Raw genomic sequence first — 23,904 nt, 5'->3', positions numbered from 1 at the left:
ATCAAATATTTAGCTATGAAACATAATTTAATATGAATAAGATATAAAAAAAAAGGGAGAAAATAAGATTTAAAAAAAATTTAATTCTACTTGACATTTTAACTGTGAATGTCATAATACGGCTTGCTTTTACTGCAATAAAATACACATTTTTGTATTCAGCGATGTATCACATGTAAAACAGTACCCCCTATGTACAGGTTTTTTTATGGTGTTTTGGGAAGTTACAGGGTCAAATATAGCATGTTACATTTTTCATTTTTTTCACATTGAAATTCGCCAGATTGGTTACGTTGCCTTTGAGACTGTATGGTAGCCCAGGAATGAGAATTACCCCCATGATGGCATACCATTTACAATAGTAGACAACCCAAGGTATTGTCCAGTCTTTTTTAGTAGCCACTTGGTCACAAACACCAGCCAAAGTTAGCGTTAATATTTGTTTGTGTGTGAAAAATGCCAAAAACTAGTTGTATCGCCACTCTACGTGTATGTTGATAGCAATATATATATATATATATATATATATATTAATTACTATCACAATACAGTTAGAACTAAATAACACAGATATACATTTTTTAAATTATTTATTTTTTATTATTTTTTATTTTAATTTTTTTACGTATTTAAATTTTTTACATTATATATAATTATAATTATATATATATATTTAAGCAATATCATTCTACGTGTATTTTGATATTAATATATATAATTATATATATTAATATTGAAATACACTTACACAGTGTTTGTGTAAATGCGTATATATATATGATCTAAGTATATATTATTTAATTTTTAACTGTTTTAAACTTTTATTTTACATTTTACAGCCAGCAGGGGGACTACCTGTCATTCCAGGCAGTCCCCCTGCTGGCAATGCTGTGGACGGCTATGCCGTCCATGTGAGTCCCCCCAACGCGATCGCCGGCATGCGACCGGGTAAATATTAAGGACGCCGGGGACGTTATATGCCGCCCACCGGCTTTTAGGACCAGGTCCCCAAGTACGGCATAGAACGCCCGCCGTCCTTATGGGGATAATAGTGTTGGTCTCCTTATGTGAGATTTGCATAAGAATAATAAATAATGGAGCTATTTACTAAAGATCTCCTTAATTTGGTGCCCTTAAATATGGCAACCCAACATTTATATACCAGTTTAGGGAGTTATCAGCTAAACAGTTGTAAGATGCAGGATGGGACACAGAATTTCATTAGTCTTAATTAAAGGGAATCTGTTTTCCTGGCACTGCAGGTTCCCTCTCCCTCCCACCCCCCAATCCCCGGTTGCTGAAGGGGTGAAAACCCCTTCAGTAACTTACCTGAGGCAGCGACGATGTCCCACGTCGCTCCTCCTTCTGACTGCGTCGGCCGGTGGGTGAGACTGATCCCGCCCACCGGCCAGGGAGACCTAATGCGCATTAGCGCTCCCCATAGGAAAGCATTGAAAATGCATTTTAATGCTTTCCTATGGGGAAATGAGCGACGCTGGAGGTCCTCACACAGCGTGAGGACGTCCAGCGACGCTCTAGCACACGTTTTCCTGTGCTAGGAACCAGGAAGTGCCCTCTAGTGGCTGTCTAGCCACAGCCACTAGAGGTCGAGTTAAACCTGCAAGGTAAATATTGCAGTTTATAAAAAAGTGTCCAAGTCTATTGTCCATCCAGGAAAGATTTGGTGATTGGTGAATTAACCTCAAACTGTTGGTATGGAAAATTATCTGATGTGACTGTTTTCACAAATGATTTGTTTTATTTCTTTACCCTAATTTTTATAATTCAGTTTTTAATTTACTACAATTCTATGGCGGTTATTTTCAAAAACTGTCACATTGATTAACTGTTCTGCCTGTTTTGTGTGAATGTTCCATTTTCTCATGTATAAAACTGTAACTCCAACTTTATACATCGGGGAGATTATTGTCAATCTTGTCTTTAATGCCCCCAAATGGCAAATGAGCCACAAACGTGTCAAGAAAATAAATAATGCACCACTTTTTATACATCTCCCCCTTTGTTTCCAGAGAAGTATAATGCAATATTGTGGTGACCTACCTGTTAACTCAGTATCACATTGTTCAAAGTCTGGTAACCCTGCTCATTAAACCAGGTACAGCTGTGTGTGGGGAGGGGTCCTGACTATAAAGCTAATCACTAATGATACCGACCTTATACAGATATATCTGGAGACCTTTCCTGATCCACACAAGCCAGAGACCCCAAGAGGAAAGAAGAAGGATCCCTGCTGAGAGTCTAGAGATTTGGGAGCTTGTTTTCTGATCTCTCTCTGATAATGGATACACCAGGTAAGTGATCCCTGTGTTTTGGAAGCTCATCCTGCAGGGCTGTATATACTGAGCATTACTAGGGAGTATCTCACTTTATAGCTGATTACTTCTGTGATGGTCTTAGAAGTTTCTCACTGACTGTTACTGTTTGACAGAACTCCATCCGTGATATTAAAATGGACACTATAGTCACCAGAATCACTACAGCTTAAGGCAGTGGTTCTGGTTATACATACAGGCTTCTCAATAGAAATACAACGTATCTCTTTTTTACTCTCTAGTACCACCTCTAGGTGCTTTCTGTGTCTACCCTCAGTCTCAACACTCTGCCTGGTGATAGATGCATTTCTATGAGGACACATAGTGATAGAGGGGTTACTCTAGTACCCAAACACCTGGCTTTAAAACCTAATCTGTGCTGCTAACCTTGCACCCTGTTTCTCAATTACGGGCCAAATCCAAGTATAGAAAACCTAGAAATCAAATCAGTTTAACTAGATGCCAAATGTGCACAGGGAGTGCTACATTGACAAAGTGGAAACACTGTATTCTTGTTGGTGCTTCAAATAAACTATATATCTTTACGTAAATTTGGCATCTAGTTACTCTTCCTTGGTTTCTTTGCTTTCAATCTGAGGAGATACTAATTGATTCAGTGTTTGTGCAACGTGTCCACACTAGCCTCCTAAATGCTTTCCTATGGGGAGGCGTTGGATGGGTTGAGATCATCAAAACTGATCTCATCCACAGACTGGTATGGGAGAAAAGGTGAGTAAAATCACCTTGTTAGAGTGATCCAAGCAGGCATTAGAATCAGTAATCCATGTTTGTGTTCCTTTAAATATACTCTCTGGATTAAAAATGTCTAATTCAACATTAAACTCCGCTGACCTGGTAAATCTTTCCTGTTTGGCTATAGACATTTAAAATTCTGACACTTCTCACTGTAGTGACTAATGCTGCTGGTAGGTTAGCACATTTAAAAACCCAGGACAGTGGGACAGAACCATAATACTGCATACCTCCCAAATGTCCCTACATTGCATAAATTGTTAGTAAGTCTCCTAAAACTTCTCACAACAGGTCAGCTCCTGGTCACACTGACACCCCTCAAATTAAAGTGTCCCTCTTTGTCCATTTGAAATATCTGAAGACAAAAATAACCCTGTAATGTAGACCATCAGAAATGGCTCCTGTTTGGAGCTCTGTGTTCTGGAAGGGTTGTTTCCTGTGCTGCTGTTTTTTATTGAACAGTTTCAAATCTAACTTAAATCTTCAATATCTTGGCTTATGGCTTAAATACCTTCTAGTTGTACTTTCATATTGTGTTGTGGACTACCAATAGTGGCTATAACCTTTTCCTATTGACTTCCAGATACCCTCCTGTTTGCTGTGAAGGATTATGTTGCCAGAGCTGGATTACCACCCAAGAATCTTCTGGATAACTTTGATGCTAGATCTAGCATTGTAGGGAAGCTGAATAATGTCAGTAAGATTGCCTTTAACCCAGAAGGGGTGCTGTTTGCTGTGCGTGGTAAAGAACTCTTCATGGGAGCTATGCCTTCAGATCCAAACCTGGACTTTTTCTCGACTGCCAAGAGAGTGGGCAAAACCGACTGGGAAGGGTTTAAATTGATCTTCTTTGATCCAAATGGCCTTCTGTATGCTTCTACCAAGAATGGGGAGTTCTACAAGGGTCCAGCACCAAGCAATGAAAACGTATCCTGGCTTTATGGCCAAGCCACCAAAATAGGAACCGCTGGCTGGAATGAATTTGATGCCCTTTTCTTTGACCCTAAAGGCATCCTGTATGCAGTGACAAGTGACGACAAGCTTGTGATGAGAAGCCCTCCAACCAAACCAGACGATAACTGGCTTGCCTCCAGCACAACCATTGGAAAAGGAAGCTGGCGCATCCTGACCCATTTCATGGCTTTCACCCTAGAGTCTGACCTGTGGTGTGTGGATTCCAAGAATGGCAACATCTATAAAGGACCAGCCCCGACCAATGCTGATGCCAATTACACTGCAAAGGCAGAGAAACTGGGCTGGGGTTACAATGTCTACCCCCTCCTTTCCTTCACCATTGATAAAACCATCCAGAGTATTGTGAGCTTTGAATTCCTGCCAGATTCAGGGAAAATCCTATCCCAAGGCACAGAGGTGGTGCAGACCCAGATCTATAACAACAAGAGCAGCACTCCATTAAAGCACACCTTCTCGTAAGTAATGGAAACCTCATGGAGTCTCATCCATTCAGGGATCACAATTTCAACTTGCCATTGGCGAGTGACCACTTCAGCCATGGCAAGCGGAAATTCACCCTCAGTGTTCCATGGATCCTTCAGGCTTGCAGTCGTCACTCTCTTCTAGGCTTGACTGATGGCATAGGACTTTAGCTCTGCAGGTACTTCTACCTATTGGCAAGATTACATAGAGTACAGGATGGTGCACTATATACAATACTCTGAATGTTAAAAGGTTGGCTGTCTTACTACATTAATGTCCTTCATAAGTTACATGATTTTTATACTCTCTGAATAGAGAATGGTGTCTGTTTACCAATGTTGAGGAAAGCCTTGTTTACAATCCTAGGGCTACTTATTGGCAGACAATAATTTTATAATGCCTTTTGGTGCTTGTGACTTTTCTATGCCAAAAAAACCAAAGGTTTAGGCGGTCCAAGAAAGGCAAGATTAATGGAACCAGATGACAAGCTGCAACATTTGACCTTTAAGGTCTTTCTCTGAATCTGGGGAAGTTCACAGGATAGATTTAGGCATATAAATGCCATTAGATGTGTTCTGAGGTTATTCTGTTGGACAACTGTCTGTTCTGGATATACTGCTTACATTGGTCAGTAATGAGTGAGCTTCACAAATGTGATGTTTTTAATTGCACTGATTGATGTTGTGACTGCTTCTAAAATGATGTGTATCCCAGAGCACCGAGTGGCTGCATGGGGACTGAGTGCAGTTCCTACCTACATTTCTAGCCTCAAACCTGGCAAATCCAGAGATTCTTGTAATTCTGTGTTGGGAGCTAGTTGCAGCCCAGAAATGTTCCATGCTACCAATGTCCATGCTGTGCATATTTTGTATCTGTGCACACTGGCAAGAGTTGGGATCCTATGCAACCTTGCAGGCAGAGTTCCTGCAAGGATAAGATCACAATATCCTCCCCACACACATTATGCTCCCTCCCTTTCTGCAGTTTCCAGAATACACTCTAGAAAGCTGGTGGTTGGTCTGCACGCAGCACCTGTGATATCACAGGGGGTGTAGTAGTCAGCGCAGTGCTGGGTTCTAGGTGGCCAAATGTTTTGAGGGACCTTCTCAACAGTGTTCATTAGGGCATTTACACCAGATTGCCCCCCTTCAAAAGGATTGGAGAACCCTTTTTTAAAGCAAACATGACTTAATAATTTTCCAACGGTCCTTTTTGAAGGACACTGATAAGATCTGGAGTACCCTGGGAATGGGTGGTGAAAAATCCATTCACTGACTTAATAACTATTCTGGATTATGGTTCAGGCTATTCTCCTTCTCTCACTATATTAATGTGAAGGGTTTGTCTTTCTAGCTTCTCCAAGACCATAACTGAGAGCAGCACCTTCAGCCAGGAACATGGATTCACAGTGGCTGTTGGTTCAGAGATGTCCTTCAAAGCTGGAGTCCCATTCATAGGAGAAACGGAGACCAAGATTTCCATCAATGTGAGCACAACTCATACCTGGAATTTCGCCAAGACCAATGAAATCCAGGTAAGGGTGGAATAAATGGTGGTGGCAACATATCAATGTGTGTGTGTGTTCAGATCTGGTATATTGTTTAGAACATGCTTTGAGTTATTGGAGGGGAAGCAAATGGCATGGTATATTGTGTCCTGGCTCTTCATGTATTAAGTATTAGCTAGTGAGTTACAAGTCTCGGGTTCCTTGACTCTCATCTCGGACGAAAGGGATTGTTTGTAAATTGAAAAAGGGCTGCATTCCAAAACAGTCCGACTTTATTTTTACTCCTACATTAAATGCTATGGTAGCACACTATCACCATATAGTAACCTTTGCACATCTACGGACTTACAGCCAGATATCCTTTGTTATATTGGAGCAGCTGTAACAAGCCACCCATATAACAAGAACAGAGCTTAAGCCTTCCTGGCCAGTCTGTACACTATTGCCCAACCTTTACTTACAAGAGGTCTAACTATAGAAATAGCCTAAAACTGCATCATGCTTTTTGACCCTTCTCTCAACCAGTTAATTTGTACAATAAATGAATATTGTGTACAGGTAACATGCTTTTGACTATTAATGATATATTGCTCCTGCCAGTATCTAACCTTCTGACTTCTTCTGCAGACAACCTTCTCCTCCAGCACAGATGTGGAGGTACCAGGTGGTCATTCAATACGTATGGTGGCATCTGTGACCAAGGGAGAAATGGATGTACCGTTCCGTGCCAAGATCCGCACCTTGTTTGGCTATGAGACCATTATCCAGGGAATGTGGAAAGGGGTCAGTCACTATAACTTGATGGTCACCCAGGAAGACTACAAACCATGAGATGGACTGATCCTCTGTATGGCATATGATCTGTCCCATGGATACATGTTGACCAGACAAATCAAACTCTGCAGAGTTTGATAGTATAAACTACAGGAATTCATGTTCTGCCTTGGTTTAAAATAAAAACAAATTATACTCATGCATGTCTTACAATCACTTGTTCCAATGTCTGTAGATGTGTTTACGTTGACACAGGTAGTCTCAATTCTTGGTATATTTCCTTATCCATCCTGTATTATCCCTAAATCTATGGACATTAGTGGTATGTGTAGCTCCACACTATAACAATCCTGGCTAGTAGCCTAGAGGTCAGCCAAATGACTAGCCAACTGGCATTCCATGTTGGTGCAGAGATGTCCTTCAAAGCTTGAGTCCCCGTCACTAACTTAATAACCATTAAGGCTATTCTCATTTTCTCTCAATATATTAATGTGCCAAATATTTGACAAGAGGGCACATACACTTATATTTATTTTTTTGCACTTGAGTAAGGCTTGAATAGTCAAAACTACCAGTGAGTGCAAGGGACACTGTGTGTATGTGTCTCTCTCATAAATGTATCCCAGTCTCTATATCCTTTCCCTAAATGTCTCCCCAGGCTTTCCATTCTTTCTCATTGTGCATCTGCTTGCACTTAAATGGACACTATAGGCACCCAGGCCACTCCAGCTGATTTGATCTGGATGCACTGTCCTATTGCTCTTAATCCTGCAGAAGTAATTATTGTAGGGGTTTTTAACAAACGGCAATGATTACCGTTCAGGGTTAACTCCACCTCTAGTGGCTATTCATGGAAGTGTCCAGCGTCATGCAAAACCTAATGCCGCCATTGAGGAGTGAAGGTGGAACCAAGCCAGTGCCGAGGGACATCAGCCTGGTCCGGGGTAAGTGACAGAAGGTTTTTTTAAAACCCCTTTTGCACCGTGAGGTAGGGGTGCTTGACAGAGGGGGAAGCTATAGTGCCAGGAAAAGGAGTTTGTTTTCCTGGCACCATAGTTTCCCTCTAATGTCTACTCAGTGTGTCTCTTTTCCTAAATGTCTCTTCGATGCAATTCAGAGTTTAGTGAATAAACTGCTGAGAGAATGTAGTTGCATTCATGAGGGGGCTTCAAAATGGATTGCTGACTAGGGTGGCAGGAATCCTTGCACCGGCTCTACATACAGCAGGCCGTTGTCTTGCGGGTTACAGGGCAGCAGTAGGTTCATGCTTGCATTCTTCCCCTCTGTTGGTCTTACCGTAATAGCAGCCGATTCTGCAGGCACCGCAGCAGAGCTGTTGAACCCGAACACATGATCTGCCTGAGCCTAGTGTGTGTGTGTGTGTGCTGCCAGAGCAATTGATGTGAGCTGGGAGCTCCATAGAGGGTAATGGGACCTCAGTAACCAGGGTTTAATTCTCTATCAAAGGGCAGGTCCTGCAGGACTACTAATGGGAACAGCATTCCTGCTGTGGAAAAAGGACTCGAGCCCTGACTGTCACACAGTATAGTTCAGGACAAGCAAGGGGACTCAGGACCAGGCCCATAGTGTTTATGCAGAAGGCTAGCCTTCATGCTACTACAAGGAAGGCAAGGGAGTACATGCCACAGTTTTAAAATCTGTTATTCGAAAATATCACACAGCAGATTGAAGGAGCTTGTTAACAAGCAATACTCGTCATACAAAGTTATGATAGTAGATTTCCTGAAGTCACATGAGTCAGAACCAAGAAATACCATTCACTCCTCGCTGAATCAGAGGGCATGACTAGAAAGTGCTGTCCTGAAAAAAAGTGGAGAATAGGATGAAGGGGCACACTTATAAGGTCACTTCTCCATGCTAATTCTTCTTGACTTCTCTGCCACCTTTGACACTGTTGATTGTAACCTTCTCCAAACTCTTGGAACCCCCTGTCTCTGTGACACTGTCCTCTAAGTTTCCTCATATCCAGGGCCGGCCTTAGGCATTTAGACGCCCTGGGCGAAAAATCTTCACAGTGCCCCCCCCCTCGTCATCCATGTATGCTGTAATGTTTGTGTTGTCTGTGTATGTGATAGTAGGTGTGATGACTGTGTGTGATATGTATGCTATGTGTGATATTTGTAATGGGTGTATTAACAGTGTGTGATATGCGTGTATTGGTTGTATGTGACACACACACACACACACACACACACACACACACACACAGTCAGACGGCCATACACACACACAGGAAGACATCCACACACACACACACACACACACACACAGGCAGACAGTCATACACACACACACACACACACACACAAAGGCAGACAGCTTCACACACACAGACAGACACAGGCAGACAGTCAGTCATACACACAGACACAGACAGTAATACACACAGACACACACAGAGGCAGACAGTAATACACACAGACACACACAGTCATACACACAGACACACACACACGCAGACAGTCATACACACAGACACACGCAGACAGTCATACACACAGACACACACAGGAAGACAGTCATACACACACACAGACAGTAATACACACACACACAGGCAGACAGTCATACATACAGACACACAGAGGCAGACAGTCATACACACAGAGGCAGACAGTCATACACACAGAGGCAGACAGTCATACACACACACACAGACAGTAATACACACACACAGGCAGACAGTCATACACACAGACACACAGAGGCAGGCAGTCATATACACACATACACAGACCGTAATACACACACACAGGCAGACAGTCATACACACAGACACACACAGTCATACACACAGACACACACAGAGGCAGACAGTCATACACACACACACACACACACACGCAGACAGTCATGCACACACACAGACAGTAATACACACAAACACACACACACAGGCAGACAGTCACACATACAGACACACAGAGGCAGACAGTCATACACACAGAGGCAGACAGTCATACACACACACAGACAGTAATACACACACACAGGCAGACAGTCATACACACAGACACACAGAGGCAGACCGTCATATACACAGACACACAGAGGCAGACAGTCACACACACACACAGACAGTAATACACACACACAGGCAGACAGTCATACACACAGACACACAGAGGCAGGCAGTCATATACACACATACACAGACAGTAATACACACACACAGGCAGACAGTCATACACACAGACACACACAGGCAGACAGTGATACACACAGACAGTAATACACACAGGCAGAGAGTCATATACACACACACACAGACAGTAATACACACAGACACACAGAGGCAGACAGTCATACACACACAGACAGTAATACACACAGACACACAGAGGCAGACAGTCATACACACACACAGACAGTAATACACACAGGCAGAGAGTCACACTCACATGACAAGCACACAGTTACCTGTGGAGTATATTGTGGAGGCAGTGCAGCTCCTGGTGACTGTTTGGTGGGGAAGCAGGGACTCCTTCCTGCTTCCCCTGCAGCAGTTTTCCGGCGCTTTTAGCTCCGCCCCCGCCGCACGGTAAGCTCCGCCCCCGCTGCAAATTTTTTTTTTTAAATCCCGGCCGGCTGTGCGGCCGCACGGCGCCCCCTGCTCCATGGCGCCCTGTGCGGCCGCACAGCTCGCACACCCCTAAGGCCGGCCCTGCTCATATCTCTCCCAATGTTCATTCAGTGTCTACTTTTCCAATGACACTTCCTCCCCTCATCCTGTCTCGGTTGGAGTCCCGAAGGCTCTGTTCTTGGTCCCCTTCTGTTGTCACTTCATACAGCCTCTCTCGGCAAACTCATTATTTCCTATGGATTCTGCTACCAGTTGTCATTAGGCGGCCATCAGTCATTTGAATATGCAGAGGTTTATCCTTGTTATGCATGACAGGCGCATCATCGTCATATGGGCATGTGACACTCCCCCTTCCCCCCTCCATCATATCTAACCCAATAAGACCAGTACACTAGGTATATGGATCAATATGCCCACAGCTTTTATTAATAACCATAACAACACTTATAAATAACATACATTATTTAACCCTAACCTGCCGCTGTGAAAAAACAGGAACCAAATCCCCAGGGACATCTAACCCAGAGGGAGGGACAAATTCAGCCAGGTAAGCAAGTTAAAATTGAACACAATATTAAAATGGCTGCCTATTTATACTAGCTTGACCTCCACAAACGAAGGAAGACCTGTTTCAGAAACTCCACCTCTCTGACTGTGGAAGTTTTTTTTTGTCATTAAAAACAAGTAGTACCTATTTTGTATTCATTGGTGCAAATGAAATAGTATATTAGCTCAAACAAAAAAATTGTTACGAAAACTGCTGTGCCACTGTTGATAGATACCTCATTTCTCCATTAAACTTGAGCATTCAAAAGATGAAAGGTGAAATGCAAAGCGCAACAAAATAAATGAAGACTGAATTGCTTGCTGAATTAAATTTTGTTCAAATAATTCAATCATTTGTTTATTACTTTAATTGCAAGAAGGGAGTTACCGGCTTCCTCCTTGTAATTTGATTACAAACGCCATAGGTGATGGATCCCCATTTACTAAAAAGGGAGATTGAAATCCTTCTTCATGCCCCCATCCACCATCCCACAGACAGAGGCATGTCTACTCAAAGAATGGGACTTCATCATGCCCCCAGCCGCCATCCCACAGATAGAGGCACGTCTACTCAAAGAATGGGACTTCCTCATGCCCCCAGCCGCCATCCCACAGATAGAGGCACGTCTACTCAAAGAATGGGACTTCCTCATGCCCCCAGCCGCCATCCCACAGATAGAGGCACGTCTACTCAAAGAATGGGACTTCCTCATGCCCCCAGCCGCCATCCCACAGATAGAGGCACGTCTACTCAAAGAATGGGACTTCCTCATGCCCCCAGCCGCCATCCCACAGATAGAGGCACGTCTACTCAAAGAATGGGACTTCCTCATGCCCCCAGCCGCCATCCCACAGATAGAGGCACGTCTACTCAAAGAATGGGACTTCCTCATGCCCCCAGCCGCCATCCCACAGATAGAGGCGCGTCTACTCAAAGAATGGGACTTCCTTGTGCCCCCAGCCGCCATCCCACAGATAGAGGCATGTCTGTCTCAAAAGCAGGTATCTGGCAGAGGACCTGGCGGCAGGTGTGGGTTAGTAATTAAATATACAAAAATAGTGGCCTGGTGCCAAAGGGTGGGGGCTTTGGGAGACAATAGGTCCTCTCTTGTTATTATATTTAGAGCCTCACCTGCCATCAAGAGGTGAGGACTGGGGTGGGCAAAGGGTCTCTCCTCCATATATTATTTAGAACCTACCACACGCCGGCAGTGCATGGGGGATGAAGTGGACAACAGATCCCTCCCTGTTATTACATTTAGACCAATCACACTCTGCCAGTGGGTGGGATTTGTGTGTTGACAATAGGTTCCTCCTACTGTTGTTATTTAAACCACCACCAGGCCTGGTCTGGCCATCAGGCAAACCAGGCAAATGCCTGTTGGCAGCGATGGCTATGGGCTGAGGCTGACAGGGGAGATCAGAAGATCTTCACTGCTGGCCCATGCAGGGCCTGCTCTATCAAAGCTCTGGCTTTGGTGTGTGCCATGACAGGCCAGTGGGGATATCAAAGACTTCTTACTGGCCCACTTTTATAGAAAAATTATTTAACTTAGGTGCCCCACCCGCAGCCATAGCTGCCCAATTGCTAGTCACTTTTTTGGGAGTGAGCAGCCACTGTCTGTTTGTTGTTTTGTTTAGTAGACAACACACGCTCCTACCTGCTGCATGGTTTATTGGAGCATGAGAGAGGATTTAAATCTCCATTATATAATTCTACTCATTAATAGCAACAACTAATAGCAACAACCAAAATGAAGGAATACACTTTTCTTAATTTTCAGTTGCTTAGTAGATAGCTCCTTAATCCCTTATGGACTGAGCCAAATGTACACGTTGTGATCAAAACAAAACGTAAACAAAACCTGGCATTTGCGCTATATGTCTGTCCAACTGTAATTCACCTCTTTCGTATTAAATGCACCTACATTTATTATATATCATTTTATTCAGGGGAAACAGGGCTTTCATTTAACATCAAATATTTAGCTATGAAACATAATTTAATATGAATAAGATATAAAAAAAAAAGGGAGAAAATAAGATTTAAAAAAAATGTAATTCTACTTGACATTTTAACTGTGAATGTCATAATACGGCTTGCTTTTACTGCAATAAAATACACATTTTTGTATTCAGCGATGTATCACATGTAAAACAGTACCCCCTATGTACAGGTTTTTTTATGGTGTTTTGGGAAGTTACAGGGTCAAATATAGCATGTTACATTTTTCATTTTTTTCACATTGAAATTCGCCAGATTGGTTACGTTGCCTTTGAGACTGTATGGTAGCCCAGGAATGAGAATTACCCCCATGATGGCATACCATTTACAATAGTAGACAACCCAAGGTATTGTCCAGTCTTTTTTAGTAGCCACTTGGTCACAAACACCAGCCAAAGTTAGCGTTAATATTTGTTTGTGTGTGAAAAATGCCAAAAACTAGTTGTATCGCCACTCTACGTGTATGTTGATAGCAATATATATATATATATATATATATATATATATATATATATTAATTACTATCACAATACAGTTAGAACTAAATAACACAGATATACATTTTTTAAATTATTTATTTTTTATTATTTTTTATTTTAATTTTTTTACGTATTTAAATTTTTTACATTATATATAATTATAATTATATATATATTTAAGCAATATCATTCTACGTGTATTTTGATATTAATATATATAATTATATATATTAATATTGAAATACACTTACACAGTGTTTGTGTAAATGCGTATATATATATATATATATATACATATATATATATATATATACTTAGATCATATATATAACATCTATATTATATATATGATCTAAGTATATATTATTTAATTTTTAACTGTTTTAAACTTTTATTTTACATTTTACAGCCAGCAGGGGGACTACCTGTCATTCCAGGCAGTCCCCCTGCTGGCAATGCTGTGGACGGCTATGCCGTCCATGTGATCGTGAGGACCTCGCGATCACATGGCCCAGGCGGGCCAGATCGGAAGCGGGGGACTCCCTGGGATGCCAGGTGAGTCGCCCCAACGCGATCGCCGGCATGCGACCGGGTAAATATTAAGGACGCCGGGGACGTTATATGCCGCCCACCGGCTTTTAGGACCAGGTCCCCAAGGACGGCATAGAACGCCCGCCGTCCTTAAGGGGATAATAGTGTTGGTCTCATTATGTGAGATTTGCATAAGAATAATAAATAAGGGAGCTATTTACTAAAGATCTCCTTAATTTGGTTCCCTTAAATATGGCAACCCAACATTTGTATACCAGTTTAGGGAGTTATCAGCTAAACAGTTGTAAGATGCAGGATGGGACACAGAATTTCATTAGTCTTAATTAAAGGGAATCTGTTTTCCTGGCACTGCAGGTTCCCTCTCCCTCCCACCCCCCAATCCCCGGTTGCTGAAGGGGTGAAAACCCCTTCAGTAACTTACCTGAGGCAGCGACGATGTCCCACGTTGCTCCTCCTTCTGACTGCGTCGGCCGGTGGGTGAGACTGATCCCGCCCACCGGCCGGGGAGACCTAATGCGCATGCGCATTAGCGCTCCCCATAGGAAAGTATTGAAAATGCATTTTAATGCTTTCCTATGGGGAAATGAGCGACGCTGGAGGTCCTCACACAGCGTGAGGACGTCCAGCGACGCTCTAGCACACGTTTTCCTGTGCTAGGAACCAGGAAGTGCCCTCTAGTGGCTGTCTAGCCACAGCCACTAGAGGTCGAGTTAAACCTGCAAGGTAAATATTGCAGTTTATAAAAAAGTGTCCAAGTCTATTGTCCATCCAGGAAAGATTTGGTGATTGGTGAATTAACCTCAAACTGTTGGTATGGAAAATTATCTGATGTGACTGTTTTCACAAATGATTTGTTTTATTTCTTTACCCTAATTTTTATAATTCAGTTTTCAATTTACTACAATTCTATGGCGGTTATTTTCAAAAACTTTCACATTGATTAACTTTTCTGCCTGTTTTGTGTGAATGTTCCATTTTCTCATGTATAAAACTGTAACTCCAACTTTATACATCGGGGAGATTATTGTCAATCTTGTCTTTAATGCCCCCAAATGGCAAATGAGCCACAAACGTGTCAAGAAAATAAATAATGCACCACTTTTTATACATCTCCCCCTTTGTTTCCAGAGAAGTATAATGCAATATTGTGGTGACCTACCTGTTAACTCAGTATCACATTGTTCAAAGTCTGGTAACCCTGCTCATTAAACCAGGTACAGCTGTGTGTGGGGAGGGGTCCTGACTATAAAGCTAATCACTAATGATACCGACCTTATACAGATATATCTGGAGACCTTTCCTGAGCCACACAAGCCAGAGACCCCAAGAGGAAACAAGAAGGATCCCTGCTGAGAGTCTAGAGATTTGGGAGCTTGTTTTCTGATCTCTCTCTGATAATGGATACACCAGGTAAGTGATCCCTGTGTATTGTGTTTTGGAAGCTCATCCTGCAGGGTTGTATATACTGAGCATTCCTAGGGAGTATCTCACTTTATAGCTGATTACTTCTGTGATGGTCTTAGAAGTTTCTCACTGACTGTTACTGTTTGACAGAACTCCATCCGTGATATTAAAATGGACACTATAGTCACCAGAATCACTACAGCTTAAGGCAGTGGTTCTGGTTATACATACAGGCTTCTCAATAGAAATACAATGTATCTCTTTTTTACTCTCTAGTACCACCTCTAGGTGCTTTCTGTGTCTACCCTCAGTCTCAACACTCTGCCTGGTGATAGATGCATTTCTATGAGGACACATAGTGATAGAGGGGTTACTCTAGTACCCGAACACCTGGCTTTAAAACCTAATCTGTGCTGCTAACCTTGCACCCTGTTTCTCAATTACGGGCCAAATCCAAGTATAGAAAACCTAGAAATCAAATCAGTTTAACTAGATGCCAAACGTGCACAGGGAGTGCTACATTGACAAAGTGGAAACACTGTATTCTTGTTGGTGCTTCAAATAAACTATATATCTTTACGTAAATTTGGCATCTAGTTACTCTTCCTTGGTTTCTTTGCTTTCAATCTGAGGAGATACTAATTGATTCAGTGTTTGTGCAACGTGTCCACACTAGCCTCCTAAATGCTTTCCTATGGGGAGGCGTTGGATGGGTTGAGCTCATCAAAACTGATCTCATCCACAGACTGGTATGGGAGAAAAGGTGAGTAAAATCACCTTGTTAGAGTGATCCAAGCAGGCATTAGAATCAGTAATCCATGTTTGTGTTCCTTTAAATATACTCTCTGGATTAAAAATGTCTAATTCAACATTTAAACTCCGCTGACCTGGTAAATCTTTCCTGTTTGGCTATAGACATTTAAAATTCTGGCACTTCTCACTGTAGTGACTAATGCTGCTGGTAGGTTAGCACATTTAAAAACCCAGGACAGTGGGACAGAACCATAATACTGCATACCTCCCAAATGTCCCTACATTGCATAAATTGTTAGTAAGTCTCCTAAAACTTCTCACAACAGGTCAGCTCCTGGCCACACTGACACCCCTCAAATTAATGTGTCCCTCTTAGTCCATTTGAAATTTTTGAAGATCAAAAGAACCCTGTAATGTAGACCATCAGAAATGGCTCCTGTTTGGAGCTCTGTGTTCTGGAAGGGTTTTCCTGTGCTGCTGGTTTTTATTGAATTTTGCATTTATTTTTTTTTTATCTAACGTAAATCTTCAATATCTTGGTTTATGGCTTAAATCCCTTATAGTTGTACTTTCATATTGTGTTGTGGACTACCAATCGTGGCTGTAACCTTTTCCTATTGACTTCCAGATACCCTCCTGTTTGCTGTGAAGGATTATGTTGCCAGAGCTGGATTACCACCCAAGAATCTTCTGGATAACTTTGATGCTAGATCTAGCATTGTAGGGAAGCTGAATAATGTCAGTAAGATTGCCTTTAACCCAGAAGGGGTGCTGTTTGCTGTGCGTGGTAAAGAACTCTTCATGGGAGCTATGCCTTCAGATCCAAACCTGGACTTTTTCTCGACTGCCAAGAGAGTGGGCAAAACCGACTGGGAAGGGTTTAAATTGATCTTCTTTGATCCAAATGGCCTTCTGTATGCTTCTACCAAGAATGGGGAGTTCTACAAGGGTCCAGCACCAAGCAATGAAAACATATCCTGGCTTTATGGCCAAGCCACCAAAATAGGAACCGCTGGCTGGAATGAATTTGATGCCCTTTTCTTTGACCCTAAAGGCATCCTGTATGCAGTGACAAGTGACGACAAGCTTGTGATGAGAAGCCCTCCAACCAAACCAGACGATAACTGGCTTTCCTCCAGCACAACCATTGGAAAAGGAAGCTGGCGCATCCTGACCCATTTCATGGCTTTCACCCTAGAGTCTGACCTGTGGTGTGTGGATTCCAAGAATGGCAACATCTATAAAGGACCAGCCCCGACCAATGCTGATGCCAATTACACTGCAAAGGCAGAGAAACTGGGCTGGGGTTACAATGTCTACCCCCTCCTTTCCTTCACCATTGATAAAACCATCCAGAGTATTGTGAGCTTTGAATTCCTTCCAGATTCAGGGAAAATCCTATCCCAAGGTGGTGCAGACCCAGATCTATAACAACAAGAGCAGCACTCCATTAAAGCACACCTTCTCGTAAGTAATGGAAACCTCATGGAGTCTCATCCATTCAGGGATCACAATTTCAACTTGCCATTGGCGAGTGACCACTTCAGCCATGGCAAGCAGAAATTCACCCTCAGTGTTCCATGGCTCTTTCAGGCATGCAGTGGTCCCTCACTTCTAGGCTTGACTAATGGCATAGGTCTTTAGCTCTGCAGGTACTTCTACCTATTGGCAAGATTACATGGAGTACACTATATACAATACTATAAGGTTGGCTGTCTTACTGCATTAATGCCCTTCATAAGTTGCATGATTTCTATACTGACTGAATAGAGAATGGTCTGTTTACAATCCTAGGGCTACTTATTGGCAGACCATACTTTTATAATGCCTTTTGGTGCTTGTGACTTTTCTATGCAAAAAACCAAAGGTTTAGGCGGTCCAAGAAAGGAAAGTTTAATCGAACAATAATTAGTCTTTCTCTGAATCTGGGGAAGTTCACAGGATAGATTTAGGCATATAATTGCCACTAGATGTGTTCTGTTGGACAATTGTCTGTTCTGGGTTCTAGGTGGGTTCTAGGTGGCCAAATGTTTTGAGGGACCTTCTCAACAGTGTTCATTAAAGCATTGCCAGCAGATTTCCCCCCTTCAAAATGATTGAAGCCTTTTTAAGACAAACATGATTTAATGATTTTCCAACTGTCTTTTTTGAAGGACACTGATAAGATCTGGAGTGCCCCTAGGAATGGGGGATGGGGTTCAAAAATCCATTCACTAACTTAATAACTATTCTGGATTATGGTTCAGGCTATTCTCCTTCTCTCACTATATTAATGTGAAGGGTTTGTCTTTCTAGCTTCTCCAAGACCATAACTGAGAGCAGCACCTTCAGCCAGGAACATGGATTCACAGTGGCTGTTGGTTCAGAGATGTCCTTCAAAGCTGGAGTCCCATTCATAGGAGAAACGGAGACCAAGATTTCCATCAATGTGAGCACAACTCATACCTGGAATTTCGCCAAGACCAATGAAATCCAGGTAAGGGTGGAATAAATGGTGGTGGCAACATATCAATGTGTGTGTGTGTTCAGATCTGGTATATTGTTTAGAACATGCTTTGAGTTATTGGAGGGGAAGCAAATGGCATGGTATATTGTGTCCTGGCTCTTCATGTATTAAGTATTAGCTAGTGAGTTACAAGTCTCTGGTTCCTTGACTCTCATCTCGGACGAAAGGGATTGTTTGTAAATTGAAAAAGGGCTGCATTCCAAAACAGTCCGACTTTATTTTTACTCCTACATTAAATGCTATGGTAGCACACTATCACCATATAGTAACCTTTGCACATCTACGGACTTACAGCCAGATATCCTTTGTTATATTGGAGCAGCTGTAACAAGCCACCCATATAACAAGAACAGAGCTTAAGCCTTCCTGGCCAGTCTGTACACTATTGCCCAACCTTTACTTACAAGAGGTCTAACTATAGAAATAGCCTAAAACTGCATCATGCTTTTTGACCCTTCTCTCAACCAGTTAATTTGTACAATAAATGAATATTGTGTACAGGTAACATGCTTTTGACTATTAATGATATATTGCTCCTGCCAGTATCTAACCTTCTGACTTCTTCTGCAGACAACCTTCTCCTCCAGCACAGATGTGGAGGTACCAGGTGGTCATTCAATACGTATGGTGGCATCTGTGACCAAGGGAGAAATGGATGTACCATTCCGTGCCAAGATCCGCACCTTGTTTGGCTATGAGACCATTATCCAGGGAATGTGGAAAGGGGTCAGTCACTATAACTTGATGGTCACCCAGGAAGACTACAAACCATGAGATGGACTGATCCTCTGTATGGCATATGATCTGTCCCATGGATACATGTTGACCAGACAAATCAAACTCTGCAGAGTTTGATAGTATGAACTACAGGAATTCATGTTCTGCCTTGGTTTAAAATAAAAACAAATTATACTCATGCATGTCTTACAATCACTTGTTCCAATGTCTGTAGATGTGTTTACGTTGACACAGGTAGTCTCAATTCTTGGTATCTTTCCTTATCCATCCTGTATTATCCCTAAATCTATGGACATTAGTGGTATGTGTAGCTCCACACTATAACAATCCTGGCTAGTAGCCTAGAGGTTAGCCAACTGGCATTCCATGTTGGTGCAGAGATGTCCTTCAAAGCTTGAGTCCCCGTCACTAACTTAATAACCATTAAGGCTATTCTCATTTTCTCTCAATATATTAATGTGCCAAATATTTGACCAGAGGGCACATACACTTATATTTATTTTTTTGCACTTGAGTAAGGCTTGAATAGTCAAAACTACCAGTGAGTGCAAGGGACATTGTATGTGTCTCTCTCATAAATGTATCCCAGTCTCTATATCCTTATTGCCCTTAATCCTGCAGAAGTAATTATTGTAGGGTTTTTTAACAAACGGCAATGATTACCGTTCAGGGTTAACTCCACCTCTAGTGGCTATTCATGGAAGTGTCCAGCGTCATGCAAAACCTAATGCCGCCATTGAGGAGTGAAGGTGGAACCAAGCCAGTGCCGAGGGACATCAGCCTGGTCCGGGGTAAGTGACGGAAGGTTTTTTAAAACCCCTTTTTGCACCGTGAGGTAGGGGTGCTTGACAGAGGGGGAAGCTATAGTGCCAGGAAAAGGAGTTTGTTTTCCTGGCACCATAGTTTCCCTCTAATGTCTACTCAGTGTGTCTCTTTTCCTAAATGTCTCTTCGATGCAATTCAGAGTTTAGTGAATAAACTGCTGAGAGAATGTAGTTGCATTCATGAGGGGGCTTCAAAATGGATTGCTGCCTAGGGTGGCAGGAATCCTTGCACCAGCTCTACATACAGCAGGCCGTTGTCTTGCGGGTTACAGGGCAGCAGTAGGTTCATGCTTGCATTCTTCCCCTCTGTTGTTGGTCTTACCGTAATAGCAGCCGATTCTGCAGGCACCGCAGCAGAGCTGTTGAACCCGAACACATGATCTGCCTGAGCCTAGTGTGTGTGTGCTGCCAGAGCAATTGATGTGAGCTGGGAGCTCCATAGAGGGTAATGGGACCTCAGTAACCAGGGTCTAATTCTCTATCAAAGGGCAGGTCCTGCAGGACTACTAATGGGAACAGCATTCCTGCTGTGGAAAAAGGACTCGAGCCCTGACTGTCACAAAGTATAGTTCAGGACAAGCAAGGGGCCTCAGGACCAGGCCCATAGTGTATATGCAGAAGGCTAGCCTTCATGCTACTACAAGGAAGGCAAGGGAGTACATGCCACAGTTTTAAAATCTGTTATTCGAAAATATCTGTCACGTCTAAACATTTGTTATGAAGGAACACAACTGCAGATTTCTTATAGTTTGAATATTTATTATAAAAAGAAAAAGGTATTGACGTTAAGTCCAATTACAGGTACTGTAGCTTTAATTAGTAAACGATAACTGAAGTCCACAATTACAGGCACTGTAGCTTTAAGTAGTAAACGATAACTGAAGTCCACAATTATAGGCACTGTAGCTTTAAGTAGTAAACGGTAGTAATTAGCAGACACTGAATCAGAAAGAGTCTCTTAGTAGTATTAATGAATTAGGTGATAAGAAGTTACAATAGCTGTTCCATAGACTTTAACTGAAGCAAGACAGATGCAGCTAACTGAGAAAGTATGAGTTGAAGTTAGCTGTAACGGGTTTGTTTCATCGAAGGACTTTGGAGACAGGAAATAACAGCTTTGAGATGCAACGCTTATCACAGAGGTTTTACTTAGCTTCCGGCACATAGAACACTGGTTCCCGAGATCTCCTCAGAGGCGGTTATCCTGGATGGAGAGAGATCAGCTTTAGTCGTGGATGAGGAGAGGTGAAGGGAACTTGAAGTCTTCCAGTCCGGTCCGGTAACAGAGGGCTTTCACAACGATGTTGTAGCCGGTTCGTGAGTACGGAACGTAGTTCAATAATCCAGCGTCGATCAGCTGGTGCGGTCGGATTAAATAGGGAGACCGTGTCATAAAGAGGTGTGGCTAAGCTCCGTGGAACCAGGAAGTAAGAGGATACCATAGTTAAGGCATGACAGTATCCCCTCCTTAATGAGCAACCTCTGGGTGCTATTGACTTGGTTTAGAAGGGTAACGCTTGTGAAATTTGGAAATCAATTTGTCAGCATGAACGACAGAGGAGTTTTCTCATGTATCTTCATCAATTCCATATCCTTTCCATCTGATGAGGTATTGTAAAGAGCCACGATGGATCCTTGAATCCAGTATACTTTGAATTTCGTATTCTTCTTCACCCTGGACCAATATGGGATCAGGAGAAGTAGTGACATTTCTTTGGAAAGGGTCAGGACGATGAGGCTTCAGCAAGGACACATGAAAAACAGGATGTAGCTTCAAAGTAGGTGGAAGTTTCAATTTAACAACATTACGGTTGATAACCGATATTATTGGAAAAGGACCAAGAAAAAGGGAACTTAACTTCTTTGATGGACGGTTTGTAGAGATGTTCTTTGAGGAAAGCCAGACAAGATCACCGATTTTATTAGAGGGTGAAGGTTGTCTTTTTGTATCAAAAAACTTCTTTTGATTGGAGGAGGCCAATTCTAGATTTTCATGCAATTTCTTGAATAAAGAGGACATATGAGAGATTTGATTCGAATCGGAGAGATTAGATGAAGAAACTGTCTGAGCAGGAAATGAGGAAGGATGAAATCCATAAGTGGATAGAAATGGAGTCATTTTGCTGCTGGTATGAAAAGAGTTATTGTATGCGAATTCTGCCATGGGTAACCATGTCATCCAATCGTCTTGTAAGTGAGAGCAATAACATCGTAGATATTGCTCTAAGCATTGGTTGACTCTTTCAGTTTGTCCATCTGTTTGAGGATGATATGCAGACGATAGTTTACGTTGGATATAAAGAGTAGCACATAATGCATTCCAGAATTTGGAGGTAAATTGAGTTCCTCGGTCTGAGATGATTTCGTCTGGTAGTCCTGAAGTTTAACTATGTTGTCAAGAAATATTTTCGAAAGTTCAGAGGATGAGGGTAACTTCTTTAAAGGAATGAAATGAGACATTTTCGTGAAGCGGTCTACTACCACTAAAATGGTGGTATGATGATGAGAAGGAGGTAATTCCACCAAGAAGTCCATAGAAATGGATTGCCAAGGTCGTTCAGGAATCGGTAAATTCAATAATTGACCGAATGGTTGATGATGGACATGTTTGGATCTTTGGCATACAGAACAAGATTTGACATAAGATTCAATAGTTTGGTCTTGACGAGGCCACCAATAGTATCTTTTAGATAATTCAAGGGTCTTTTTTATACCTGGATGACCTGCCAGAGGAGAATCATGAATAAATTCGAGTACTTTAATTCTGAAAGAGGGAGGTACATAAATCCGGTCTTTAAAATAGTAGAGACCGTTTTTCTTGGATAATTTAATTGATTTAGGAAGTTCAAGAGCATCTTCACTGAGATCTTTAATGTCGTCAATAAGAGAAGATAAGATTCCAATGACTGTAGGCGAAGGAGGTTCAATTTTAGTGTCTTTATGGATCCTGGAAAGGGCATCAGCCTTTTTGTTTCTAGACCCAGGTCTAAAGACGATTTGGAAGTTGAACCGGGAAAAAAAGAGATTCCATCTTACTTGTCGAGCAGACAGTGTTTTATTGGAGTAAAGATATTCGAGATTTTTATGGTCAGTATATACGATTAAAGAGTTCTGAGCACCTTCAAGAAGGTGTCTCCAGGTTTCTAAAGCCACTTTGATACTTAATAATTATTTTTCCCCTGTAGGATAATTCTTTTCGGCAGGAGATAATGATCGTGAGAAGAAGGCGACAGGATGAAGAGGTTCGTGAGGAGTTTTGTGTTGAGAAAGGATAGCTCCAATTGCAATTTCCGAAGCATCCGTTTCAAGGACATAAAGATATGAAGGATTTGGAAGTTGAAGAACAGGAGCTGTTGTAAACTTTCTCTTTAATTCATTGAAGGCAGTTTGAGCCTTCTCGTTCCAATTGAAGGGATGTTTTTTTACTGTTAAGTTGATTGAGTGGGTGAGCTATCTCAGAATAGTTTTAATAAATTTTCTGTAGAAGTTGGCGAACCCTAGGAATCGCTGTAATTCTTTTACTGTAGAGGGAACAGGCCAGTTGATGATACAATCGACTTTTGATTTATCCATACTTATTGAATGAGGGGAAATAACATTACCTAAGAAGGTTATTTCTTTGACGTGAAAAATACATTTTTCGGGTTTAGCGAATAGTTTGTGAGTTCTGAGTCTGGATAACACCCATC

General features: G+C 42.1%; 2 protein-coding genes across 2 annotated transcripts; both read left to right on the top strand.

Moving 5' to 3' along the window:
- The first annotated feature begins 2,218 nt into the window (after nt 1-2,218).
- Nucleotides 2,219-6,861, top strand: LOC134615334 (tachylectin-2-like). Its single transcript, XM_063459839.1, has 4 exons — nt 2,219-2,312; nt 3,670-4,516; nt 5,877-6,057; nt 6,658-6,861. Exons 1-4 carry the CDS (start codon nt 2,300-2,302, stop codon nt 6,859-6,861), a joined length of 1,245 nt encoding a protein of 414 aa, XP_063315909.1. The 5' UTR covers nt 2,219-2,299.
- An 8,421-nt stretch (nt 6,862-15,282) lies between these two features.
- Nucleotides 15,283-17,578, top strand: LOC134566047 (tachylectin-2-like). The gene is made up of 2 exons (XM_063425759.1): nt 15,283-15,400; nt 16,776-17,578. The coding sequence occupies exons 1-2, from the start codon at nt 15,388-15,390 to the stop codon at nt 17,576-17,578; spliced, it is 816 nt and encodes a 271-aa protein (XP_063281829.1). The 5' UTR covers nt 15,283-15,387.
- Nucleotides 17,579-23,904: the final 6,326 nt, after the last annotated feature.

Source organism: Pelobates fuscus, chromosome 6 (assembly GCF_036172605.1).
Source record: "Pelobates fuscus isolate aPelFus1 chromosome 6, aPelFus1.pri, whole genome shotgun sequence".
In the NCBI taxonomy this organism is placed as follows: domain Eukaryota; kingdom Metazoa; phylum Chordata; class Amphibia; order Anura; family Pelobatidae; genus Pelobates; species Pelobates fuscus.
The sequence above is the reverse complement of the archived record's forward strand: the minus strand, read 5'-3'. Positions and strand labels throughout refer to the sequence as shown.

What these genes read in the sequence shown, in the direction of transcription:
- LOC134615334 (XM_063459839.1), top strand. An exon ending in CCATTAAAGCACACCTTCTC is followed by an intron (nt 4,517 to 5,876) that starts GTAAGTAATGGA and finishes TTGTCTTTCTAG; the next exon opens with CTTCTCCAAGACCATAACTG. An exon ending in CCAAGACCAATGAAATCCAG is followed by an intron (nt 6,058 to 6,657) that starts GTAAGGGTGGAA and finishes CTTCTTCTGCAG; the next exon opens with ACAACCTTCTCCTCCAGCAC.